Source organism: Thermobia domestica, chromosome 7 (assembly GCF_964235325.1).
Source record: "Thermobia domestica chromosome 7, izTheDome1.hap1.1, whole genome shotgun sequence".
Lineage (NCBI taxonomy): Eukaryota > Metazoa > Arthropoda > Insecta > Zygentoma > Lepismatidae > Thermobia > Thermobia domestica.
In genome coordinates this window covers 187,208,062-187,221,186 of record NC_137460.1, presented here as the reverse complement: position 1 = coordinate 187,221,186, position 13,125 = coordinate 187,208,062, and the positions used below count along the sequence as shown (strand labels likewise).

General features: G+C 37.7%; 1 protein-coding gene across 1 annotated transcript in view; it reads left to right on the top strand.

Annotated features, from left to right (window-relative positions):
- The window catches only part of LOC145689447 (thrombin-like enzyme agkihpin-1), a 143,666-nt gene that overhangs the window by 127,392 nt on the left and 3,149 nt on the right, over nucleotides 1–13,125 (top strand). Inside the window, exon 7 of the mRNA XM_081763604.1 lies at nucleotides 2,292–2,447. Coding sequence (XP_081619730.1) covers nucleotides 2,292–2,447 — 156 coding nt within the window. The remainder of the gene's footprint in view (nucleotides 1–2,291; nucleotides 2,448–13,125) is intronic.

The window sequence follows — 13,125 nt, the reverse complement described above, 5'->3', positions numbered from 1 at the left end:
GCGTATGATCACTTCGGACATCAATGCATACTGCACATCTGTTTGCCATGCTGTTCACGAAAGAGTTCATGAGTTCCACTGTATTTTCTCATTCTTCCCTTACTGAAGTTCTCAGTTCCTAAAGGGTCAAAGGTAAATTCATCTGTGCAACTCGTCGTCCAAGAACATCTCGATCAGATTCATTGGGATTAAGGTCAGGTAAATACCTTTGCTAATCCATAAGATAGATAATCCAGGGTCTTTTCAATTTCGACGTTTCTGTGTCGACGTGCATGTTATCCATGAACACGAACTCTGGGCCGACTACACCACTAAAAAGACCAATATATACCACCAGGATCTCATTACAATACCGTTCTCCGGTTACGTATCCACCTGCAAATATGTGCAGTGGTATTACTCCATTTTTCATGATGCACGCTCATACCACAACACTAGTGCCACTATATGTATCCCATGGTAACGAGGTCCTCGTTCTCGCCGGCCTGAAACAAGGAGAAGCGTTGTTATTATTAAATTTTGTACTGTAACACACTACAATGAAAATCAAAGATACCGACCAGGGCCTAAAGCTGAATGGTACTGCCACGTTACGGCTTATGCTGATGACGTAAATCTGATAAGAGATATGAGGACAATAGAAGAAAATTAATATATTTTACTGAGCGCCTGCAGGGATCTTAGTTTAGAAGTAAACACGGAGAAGCATTCACCGTAACCATAGTATTGCAAATTGTGGATGCGTTAAAATATCCAACATTTAATATTCACAGCCCAAAATTATAACCAAGAAAAAATAAAAATGTCGGCTGAAAGCAGGAAATTCGCTTTATTATTGATTTTTAACGTTTCTCACAAATTCTGTCGAAGAGATTACAGCTTCAATCATATAGAATGACAATATTGCTTGTTCTGCTGTGAAGATGCAAAACATGGTCACTTACTTCGAGAGAAGATCACAAAAAGAAGAGTTTGAACATAGAATCCTGAAGTAAATATTGAAACCGAAAAGGGACGGAAATGGTGAATAAGGGAAGCTTCATAATAAGGAACTGCATAACTTGTAGTTGCTAGAACCATCTGGTCTAGGAGAATGAAGTAGGTAGATCATGTAGGCAGAATGGAAGAAGGTAGAAACACTTTCAAATTTTAAATTGGAAACTCAATCGGAAAAGACCATTAGGAAGACCTAGGAGCAGGTGGAAGAACATTAAAATGGATCTTGCTGAAATAGGAAAACAAAGTAGAAACTCTATCCAATTATCTTAAGACAGAAGCCAATGGATAGCTTTTGTGAATTCGGTATTGAACCTCAGGCTCCACAGGCCATAGACTCTGTTAGTACTGATTTCGATTACAATAGGCCACAGTGTTCTTATGCTATGGATTTTTTAAGGTTTATTTTTCATCGTTTTTTGCAGCTTATATTTTTGCAAGAATGCATTTCTGCCCTATATTTAGTACTATATTATTCTGCTTCTTTTGATTTCTTGTACAAGATGGCAATCTCCGCTATCGCCATTGTTTCAGCAACCGATATGTATAAGCCATGTGATAAAATCATTTAAGTTCATTTGTAGTGTAACCATTGAACTTACTATAGTTATATTTTTCTTGTCCTATTTTTGCTAAACCCAGTTATTTTACTTGCTTTTAGTATCAAGTTGAAGTGTAAATTCAGTTTACAAAATGATAGAAATACTTGTCTGTTTGTATATAATTAACGTTTTGTCTTTGGTTAAACATCGTAACTTATTAAGCAAAAACCTTGTACCAGTGATTTCAAAGTTTATTGTAGAATTTTGATGTTTCGTTACTGTTTGTTACATATGTATTAGTTCAATGATGTCCTAGCTTAATGTGTTACGATTGCTGGCCAGGAACCAGGTGGTAACTTAGTTTAAGAATGTTACATTCAAAAGAATATTGCTGAATCTTAAAGTGTCTGTATGTTATAATTTTTCAGTTAAACGTTTAGTTTCAATGAATTAAGGGCATTATTACTAATGAAATAACTATACTATAAACTGCAGTTAAAGAAGTATAGAAATGGCCAAAATATAATACATTATCTTATAAACAAAGGCTATATGGAAGTCGCTATTTTATTTTGTTGTAAACGGTTCAAACAAAAGAACATTATCATTTAATTATAAAGCATTAACGTTTTAGTAACAAGACAATGCTGCACTTAACCTTAACAACTAAGGCTCTTGAACGTACATGGCATCTTCTCTTTATCTTTACATGTATTAAAACAAAAATTATTTTCTTCATTTTCATTCTAATAGGAAGGTTTGAAAGAAGCACATTGTCTGATGAAGCATCAAGTAAGAATTGTGAATCCTGAGAAATGTGTATTGCCGTTTGAAAAGTATGATCCATTACAACCATTTCACTCTGGAAAAATATGTATTGCGACAGATACTAGAAACAATATATGTCCTGTGAGTATTAGACAGTAGTAGTAGTAGTATTATACTATTGAACTTAGCAAAATATAACGGGGTTCAAATTATATATAATCAATATTACGAGTAATAAGTGTAACTATAATAACTCAGAAGTTAGTATTTTGGTTGAAAGAAATATCTTACAGACATCCAAATTATATTCGGCTTGGAATAATTCAAATTCATGCTCAGCAGAGTTAAGTTATCCCTAAAAGTGCACGTTGCCCAAATGTCGCAAAAAATGGTGACAAAATCGACTTAAATAGCTTTTTTTCTAAAATGTTCAATAGCATACAACTCATTCCCAAATTTTCGGCGGTATAACTTCGACGGCTGGTGTTACATAAAATTATTGAACCGTTTTTCTAGCTTATTTCAAGATCTTTCAAAGATGTATTGAAACATCATGATTGGCAATGGAGATATTGTCATTTCATTGTACAGTACCTATGCCTGTCGATACGGTAGCCATTTTGAGGATGTCACCACAGAGGTTCATGACTTCTGGTCAAGTATCTCCCGGCGGTTTTATATTCCTTCATATATACATAACCACTGTGCAAAACGGGACTCTAATGCCCGGAAGTGAAATATTTTGGTTCTATTTGCGTTATTTCCACCGACTATACCACATTTGACGCAGACAGAGATATTGACAATTGAAATATTGGCAAATAATTAATACAAGAGATAATAATAAAATAATAATAATAGTGATAATAAATGACAAGTAAATAATTGTTAATGTAAATTTAAATGCGTCCTGCTTACATTTAATGTAAATTTAAATGGAAGCCTAGTACCAATAATGTCAAATAAATTTGCATTACTTAAAAGATTTGGAACTTTCCAGCTAATTCATACAGTTGAGAACATATGAAAAAGAATTTGAACTTGCATCTGTCTTATAATGCGAAGATATTAGTATTTTTGTTTTTTTATTATCGGTCATTATCGGCTGTGCAATAAAAACTATACCATGCCAAAGTGAATATTTTTCTCGAGAACAATGACAGAAGATGAACGCTGGTGCACACACTTCAACTACGAACCTGAAATAAAGTCGTAAAGAAAACAATACAAGTCTGTTATTTTCCTAAGAGTCATCACCTTCATAATATTTTTTTACCACTGACACGGGGTGATGCCAATTTAGCCTAATTTTGGCTATTTGGAGAGGCATTTAGCCATACAACTCTATGAAATGAGCCTTAAATATAGCTTACTTTATGATTTTTTTTTCATTTTTGGCTCTTTTATTACCCGTTAAATTAATTCTAAAAGCACTTTTTTCTTTGAAAATAAAGTGCAATCTTTAAAATTAAGTAAGGTATGTTTGTAAAAATTAGAATCTACCGAAAGAAGTACTACTGAAAATTGGGACAATAGCAGTCTACACAAACAACCAATCCACAATCCAAGTATGGTGCATCCAGTTTCAGGGCCTTATCTAGCTACGTCGTCATCGATGATAACTTATTTCAATTCAACCGATGATATGGTTGTTGATTTTCACAAATCAGATGAGTTGTTGATGAATTTTATTGTAATTTAAAGTCGCGTAAGTTTTCTTTTTTTTTTTTTTTTGTTAGTCTTCAGCGAATAAAATTAAAATTCAACATTTCAAATTTTACCATAACTCATCTATAATTCTAACTAAGTACCTAACTAACTCTATGGCTTATGGAACCCGGAATTTCAATGCCGCGTTCACAAAAGCTCTCCACTGACTTCTACCCATAGCCAACTGGATCCAGTTTCTACTTTGTATTCCTATCTCTGCGAGATCCATCTTAATATTGTCCTCCCATCTGCGCCTAGGTCTTCCTAATGGTCGTTTTCCGATTGGTTTTCCTCCACTACGTCTACGTCTAGTGGACGTCTTCCTCCACTTGGGGAGGACGTGCACCCACCAGGCCTGCTGTTGTGTTCGTCCAGTGTTTGTGTTGTCCAGTGTGTTGAGTCTTTGAATATATAAAAAAAAAACCAAAATTAAAAAAGCATAAAATATAAAATATAAATCATTCGCACCTTTTGTTGTTTTTTTTAGGCCGGTGGGGATCTGTCTTTTTGTTAACCAGCTTGTTTCTTCCCGTTTCACCTCTTCCTCTTCCGGGGTCACGCGTTTTTGTCGATGGTAATGGTTTTTGTTGAATTCCCATTTCCCTTGACCGCGTCGGCCCCACGCTGATACTACGGTGCGGGCGTGCCAAGAAGATTGTCAGAGCGTAGGGTTAGTACTCCTCGTTAACGTCCCGGTGTGACCTTCACAGTCCTTTTCTTTTTATACGTTTAAAAAAACACAGTTCTTATGGGTACAAAACCACTTAAAACGGGTCCTTGCTCGCCCTCTAGTAAAAAGCCCAAACTTAACGAGAGTGAGATGGACACTCCTATCATAGAGAATATGGAAAAGACAAGTATCGTGACACCTGTGGTCCGATATCTTGTAATTGAAGTTAAAGAAAATGATGGTGCCGATGCTACAGATAACCATCCGAGTGCTCTAAAGGGCTTGTCCCCTTTTGTTCTTAATAAAGTTATAACTTATAACGCCGGACAAGTTAAAGATATAAGAAATTGCGGAATAGCACCTTACTGGTGAAAACAATCGAGAAGAAGCAAACAGCGAAGCTACTGAAGTTAATTACTATTGAACCAGTGAACGTGTCAGTAGAACCCTATCGTCTACTGAACATTTCTCGAGGGGTGATATCGTGTTGGGATCTCCTTAATGCCACCGAGGAGGAGATAAAATCTGAGTTAGCGAACCAATACGTTATAGACGTAGTTTACATCAAAAGTAAGAAGTCAGGTGAACTCGTAGCTACCAAGTCACTGATTCTTACTTTCAGTTTGCCAAAGCTTCCGGGGTACGTCAAGGCTGATTTCTATCGTCTAAAAGTTCGGCCTTATATACCTAGCCCCTTACGCTGTTATAAATGTCAACATTTTGGGCACACCAGCACCTCGTGCAATGCGAGTGCTGCTCTTTGTGCTAATTGTTACCAGGCTAGTCATGGTGTGGATCCCTGTAAAGCGACCAAGCCCTTCTGTGTCAACTGCAAGGGTGAGCATTCTGCTTGGTCTCGGGATTGTCCAGCTCGATCCGCCAGTCTTGCTTGTAGGAGACCTAAATGCACATAACCGTCTGTGGGGCTCTGTCCGTGCTGTCAAGTAACGGAATTTCTTGAGGAGAGTGGATTGCCACAGGAGTCCCACTCACTTCTCCATTGCCCATGGTACATATTCTTGTATCGACCTTTCCAATGCAGTGCTGGTCTATTCCCCTCTCTGACATGAGGAGTGCACTCTGATCTTTGTGACAGTGATCATTTTCTATTGTTCATCGACGGTATCCCTGTTACTCCTCATTTATCTCTGCGGCGTTTCAATCTGAAGCGTGCTGACTGGCGTAAATTTCTTGAGCTCAGTGAGTTCCACTGTGGTGATGATCTCCCTGTAAATGCTGTAGCACAGGATTACGAGCAGACAGTTCTTGATTCTGCTCATGGTCCCATTCCAGAATGTGGCTGCGACGTCTCCCGCCGAAATGTTCCATAGTGGTCTGCGGACATTTGTGAGGCTATCCTGGCTTGTCGGCGCGCTCTTGCCACTTTTAATCGTCATCCCACCCATTGACGAAAATCTCCAGCGCTTCCGCATCTAAATGCTTCGAAAATTTCCATGCTCGAGCTAGACGTTTTATCAAACTCTGAAAGCGCCAAAGCTGGAAGAATTATGTTTCGTCTATCAATGGTCGTACAGTGATGTCTACTGTGTGGCGTCGGGTCCGCTCTCTTACTGGAACTAATTAATCTGTTCATGTCCCTGCTTTACCTGTCAATGGTGTACTACAGACTAGCCATTCAGAGATATCTGACATTTTGGGCCAGTATTTTGCATCTATCTCTGAGTCTGGACACTACCACCCCGAGTTCGCTCTATTAGAACCCGGTTAGAGCGGAACCCGTTAAACTTCCGTAGCGAAAACAGTGAGGATTACAATGCCTCTTTCACACTTGTTGAGTTCGATTCTGCTCTTCGTGAATTCTCTAATACTGCCCCAGGATTTGATCTATTTCGTACGATATGTTGCGCAACCTTTCCCGCGATACTCAGCTTGCTTTATTGCAACTGTACAATCGCATCTGGGTAGAGGAGTTTTTTCCACCTGCTTGGCGTGAGGCTCTGGTTCTTCTCATCTTAAAGCCTCGAAAAGTCGAAACTAGCCCCACGAGCTACAGACCCATTGCTCTTAGGAGCTGCATCTGTAAGCTGTTTGAGCGCATGGTCAACAAGCGCCTGGTCTGGCATTTGGAATCGAATTCACTTTTAAGCAAGTTTCAAAGTGGATTTCGTAGTTGCCGATCCACTACCGACAATCTCGCTTATCTTAAGGGACAAATTCAAAACCCCTTTCTCAGCGGATACTATCTTGTAGCTATATTTTTTTACTTAGAAAAGGCGTATGACACAACATGGCGTTACGGCATCTTAAAACAATTATATGACTGGGCCTTTCGTGGATATATGGCTTACTTCATTGTAAATTTTCTTCATGATCGTCTTTTGAGAGTGCGTGTGGGATCTAGTCTGCCAGAGCGTTTTAATCAAAAAAATGGTGTTCCCCATGGCAGTGTCCTTAGCGTCACGCTCTTTGCTGTTGCCGTCAACAACGTTCTTTCTCAGATCTAGGGTCCTGTGTCTGGTCTGCCTTATGTTGACGATCTTGTAATTTTCTGTCGCTCCCGCCACCTCCGCGGCTTTACTCCGCGACTCTCAATCGTCTTGTTCGCTGGTTGAACGAGACAGGATTTCGGTTTTCCACAGAGGAGTCTCAATGCGTCCACTTTTGCCGCCAACGATCTTGCATTGTTGATCCGGACTTGTATCTCGATGGCACTCGTTTGTCATTCGTTGATACTGTCCGTTTCCTGGGTCTACTGTTTGACCGTCGATTGTCGTGGGCACCACACAATAGCTCTCTTAAGTATTCTTGTCTCCGCGCTCTGAATCTCGTCGTGTTCTGTCCCACCGCACATAGGGTGCTGATCGAACTGTCCTGCTTCGTTTATACCGTAGTCTAATCCGGTCTAGTTGGACTATGGCTGTATTGTGTATTCGTCTGCTCGTACTTCTCTGCTGCGGCAACTAGACACAGTTCATCACCTTGGTATCCGACTAGCTACTGGCGCTTTTCGTACTAGTTCTGTTGCCAGCCTTTATGTTGAGGCCAACGAACCTTCGGTAACATTTCGTCGTGAGAGACTTTTGTTAAATTATTCTGCACATGTGCGCTTTGTCCCTGGCCATCCCTGTAGACCCTGTCTCCGTGGTGGTCGTATTTAGGAGCGCTATGCTGCACTTCCTCGTGTTACACGTCCATGGTACGTCTGGGTGTGTGAGAGTCCTCTCATTGCCGACTTCGTGTTACACACTCTCTCTCGCTAGTCCAGTTTTGTGCTGTCCCGCCCTGGTTGCTTCGGCCCTCATGAATTGATTTGCTCTTGTGTTCCTATTCGAAGCAACATAGCAGCTCCCAGGTCTACCAGCAGGAGTTCGCAGCATTATATATTAATTTTAATATCTCCATCATGCTGCTGATGCAGTTGTGACATGGATAAAACACTTTTGAGGCGGCTGGGGTTTATTTTACTATCACCTGTTAGAAATTTGTTACAACCGGATTTATACGGGCAAATGACCTTCATGAATTTAGTGAGTGTCAAAACGCCCACTCATTATTAAAGTGTTGCCTAATTCGTGCCACAGCATCTAGTAACAAACGACAGCTCTTATCTCTTGATACACTCATTTGAAGTGCCAGAACGCCTATTATATCACAGTAGTCTACATGTGATAATTTTAATTTTCTCTTATTCAATTTAGTTATAAATGGTCCTTGCTATTACGGACATGACACTCGCTAATATGCAGAATACCGCATTATAAACAAGAGCACATACGTTGAAACATCTTCGTGGTTTTTAGAATGGGCTAAACTCTACTCGAGCTAAACATCGAAGTTTATGTCCGGCTATGTACGTCCATAATAAATGTAATGAGATATTTTGTATTTTTCTCTTTTTCTACATGTAAAATATCTTTCCAAACTTCGGCTAATGGATAACACTGTGACAATACATGGGTTACAAGGGATTTGTTTAAACTTCAACAATATATTTTCATCTTAGGACTACTTTTCTCAATATTAGATTTTTAATATATGTTTAATCTATTAATTCACTACTTGGATATTAGGAAATATCTAATATGTCTTCTGTGGATACGAAGAAGCAAGCAGGCAACTAAAATTTAAACTAAAATTTCAATTATTCTGAGCAAAATCAAGATATTGCCCAGTTAGGTATAGTCTAACTCTTAACCTTTATAAACAGAGCCGTACTGGCAAGGCGGGAAATTTCGCGGTGGGTCCTGAACGGTGAATTTTTTAGTGTACCCTCAGCCTCATGTGGTATATATATAAAAAGACACGTCACGCACTCTTCGCATATGAGAGTAACGGAACGGAGGACAATAACACTTGGAGTACCGACAATACAGTCAGCTAATCCCAGACTAGTGTGCTAGCCCATTATCTTGCGAAACCAACCTTTCACGTTTTTCGTAATTCAATTCTTGAAAGCTTCCTGATTTCCCATTCTGCTTTATAATTTTCCTAATATTGAAATATTCTGCTAAATTGAAATCTCAAATGATGCATAACTTGAAACTAAATAATAATTTACATTTTACAGCACCCTTGATTTCGTATGGAAAATAGGCTATGCAGGGCCGGATTAAGACCATTGGGGACTCTGGAGTGGGAAAATACAAGGAGGCCCATCATAAACTTTTATAATGGGCCCCTCTCTCAATATGTTGAAAAAGGTTCATGGACTATATAGAAGTGATTTATGTCATGCACAGTCATCCTGTGCAACACAGCAGTGCCGATGTTGCAGTGGCGGAACCAAGGGAGGGCCTGGGGGGCAGGCCCCCCTGCTCAAATTCTTGGCCCCCTTAGTGGCCCACACACACAGAGTGATATTACTATAGGTCGACAAACGGTGAGTTGATGGTAGCCTCAAGTGAAACTACTACCGAAACATCTCTCAACAACAGAGTTACCAACGGCAGAATATCGATATTGTAATAGTCTGCGTTCTGAGTAAAAAGCTCCAGGCTCGTTTTTGTTTGTAGTACAGCAAGATCTAATTCATCGAAATCTGTATGGTACATGGATTGACCTCACCAGCTGATCGTTCCTTTTAATCTCTGTCCCTTATCTGGTTATTTTCTTTGTTTTCGACAAAGAGCCAAAAAAGAAAAGAAAATAAAAAGAAAAAAGAAAAAATCAGTCTGCATTCTTATTTGCTTCGATGTTGAAAGTTATATGAAAATAAGAGCTTACTTACAAATAGCATGCACTGCGATAAAACATTAGACTTCTGTTGGAGGAAAGAAGTCTTCGTGCCCTAAGTAATTAATTTTCATTGATTATGGCGACATAGAATAAATGCGTAGCATCCATTAAATAATTTGGTTTTATTATTATTATTATTATTATTATTATTATTATTATTATTATTATTATTATTATTATTAAATAATATCGAGCCGTCTTGTTTAATACCGTATACAGTAAAAGAAGAGAACAGAAGTTTTCATTATTTCTGTCATTCTCTCTGTTGTTCGTATCCCAATCGTTCGAGAAAATTAAGATACTCAATAATACCAACACCTACTATTTGCTATTGATACTGGTTCTCCTTTTCGCCAACTTTTGGTCTTGTCTCTAGTACGTCTAGTTTTCTAACGCTCTTCGCCGTTGTCAACTCAGTAGAAACTTTCTGCTGCGATGTTATCTCCAAGAAAAACGAAATCCTATAGTCCTTGGTGGACCTATACTACTAACTAAAGCCTGGGGAAATGAGGCTAACAAAAATCAGTGATTCTTTATAAATAAATCGTTTATGACTATTTTCTTTTAAATAATTTTAACTGTAGCTTAATCACAAAACTGCTACTACTAGAGAAATTCCGAAGTTTATCACAGAGACAGATTACTAACCATCAGATAAGATACCGAGATGATACAACTTGGTCACGGCAGTAATGCTATTTTGTGTAAAAGTGGTAGTTACCCCCATGACCAGATTGTATCATTGTTATCTGATGTTTAGTAATCAGAGATATATCAGGAGTTTGTGGGACTGGTCCACAGATATTCCACTCAGTAAGTTCAGTCAGTGAATACCCATTTTTATCACAGATTTATATTAATTGTTCTTCGTCAAAATATGCATTTCTCAAAAAATTAAGCACTAAGCATTTCTGAGAAAATTACATTGTAGGAATTATGCAGAACAGTAAATCAGTGGTGATATGAATTTTCAACAAGATATACTAATTAATGCCCCTCCTTCAAATCTAAGCTCAAAAGTAACAATATTTATTTAACATCGACTACAAAATAGTAGCGTTATTTCAACTACATTTGAATTTATTTTAAGGCTTTGAAACATCCAAGACTCAGAGGATAGAAATGAGGGAAATGAGTCAATAGGTCCATAAAAATTTCCCTAGTGACACCAAGGAAGAATCTTGGTAATCTCCTCAGTCGAAATATTTATCCACGAGGGATCGATCACACCATCTTCCGAATGTTAAGCTGATGTTCCACCGCTGAGCTTTGGCCATTCGGTGTGGGTGTGAAGTGTTTGTGTATTTCAATTCACGTCAGTAAAACTAGTGAAAGTAAACAAACGAAACAAAGGAAAAGGTCACGTATACTTTTTTTGCTGTAAGGAGTCCCGATTGAAATGTCTATTCTAACACTGTTTGATATTAGGCAAAGAAAAACACATTTCCTCTTTTTGCTTCAAAGAATGTTCACCTCATCATTTTAATAAAGTAAAGGCACATTCATTTCTCATTTTTGGAGCTCAAGGATAAAAGTAACCAAAAATAATTGAACCACGACCAGATCAAAACAAACTGTTGCAACCGGGGCAGTTGCCCCGGGCGCCAGCAAACTAATCTGTTACTTTCGTAACTAATTAGGCTACCATATTTTTCGAGCGTGAAATCGGAACATTTTTCTGAAATATTAAGAATACATGATAATTATTGGCAGTTTACTTTAAACTTCAAGAGTAGGGCTTTAAATTTAAAGTGGGCTGGGGCGGCAACTCAATGTCCTGCTAGAGTTCAGTTCCTGTTTCTGTACGACGTTTGTCTCTTAAGAACATTTATCCTTGTCCATCACTTTTGACTTTACTATTATTAATAATAATAATACAGTTAATATTAATAATATAATAATAATAATAATAATCTACCAAACAACTATTTATATTATTATGCGGCATTAAACCAAACCTAGAACTTGAGATATTTATTTACTTCCATCATTCCATCCTGCAAATTAGTGTAAACTGTAAAAAAGATAATGTTTTCGGGCTGGTAATATTTAAGATGACTGCTACCATGCTATATCTTTGAGCTTCGCCTTATCTCAAGTAGATGTGGACATGTCCGAAAGTTTGGTTCTTGTAGTCTCACTAGTTTAAACGCTGTCGAAGATGAGGTCTGGAGAATATGACTCTCAACGAACAACATTCGAACAAATTTATCAAGAATGTTTGGAGGTATGCAAAGAAAATGGTCTTGAAATTCCAGAGCCGGAAACAAATAAGCTATAGGGATTCTTCGTGGAAACAAACTAAACATTCGCCATCGAAATATCACAAATTCATTTTGGATGAATCTCTTCCTTCATTGGAGGCAGAAAATGAATTTTCTAAAGATGATATACTAAGAGACATTTTTCTGCCTACTATTGACAAGGCAATCACTGAGACTTAAAAACGCTTTGGATCATGTAGCAAAACCATTGGATTAATCACCACTCTACATCCAAAAAGGGAAAACTTTCTAAATTACATCATGGAGCCTATGGTCCAGTATTATGGAAGTGATCTGGAAATATTCAAATGTGAACCCAAAATCCTTCCATACACAATTAAGTTCTACGAAGGCGAGAGAAAACCAAAGTTGATTCCTTGATTAATTTCGTTGATCTTTGCGCCTACAAAAACGCATTCCTAGAAACCTACAAGCTAGATATCATCTCTGTGACTATACCAGTTTCTAGTGCTACATGTGAAAGGTCATTCTCATGTTTGAAAAGATTAAAGATATACTGTATACACAATTCAATGATTGATGATAGGTTGAAAGATTTAGGACTACTTTATATTGAAGAAAATTGCTAAATCGTTAGATCTTGAAGAAGTTGTGATAAGTTTGCTGCTGCCCACAAGAATAGAAAGATCCTCTTTTAAGTAAAGGCATGAACCTATAAGTTATTTTCTTTACCTGTAAAATTGTATTTCTCTGCTTTCCCTTAAATCAACCAGCCACAAATATTTTAAATGCCGTGATTAAAGAACTACTTACTTATATTAGAAATCAGTTGTATTAATATATCCTAGTTGTTTGAGGTAGTAAATTCTTACATTTTCCCTGTAAAAGAGTAAAACCATGAACAACAAAGATGAAAACATTCACCTTGAACACACATACCAGGTATATATATATATATATATATATATATATATATATATATATATATATATATATATATATATATATATATATATAT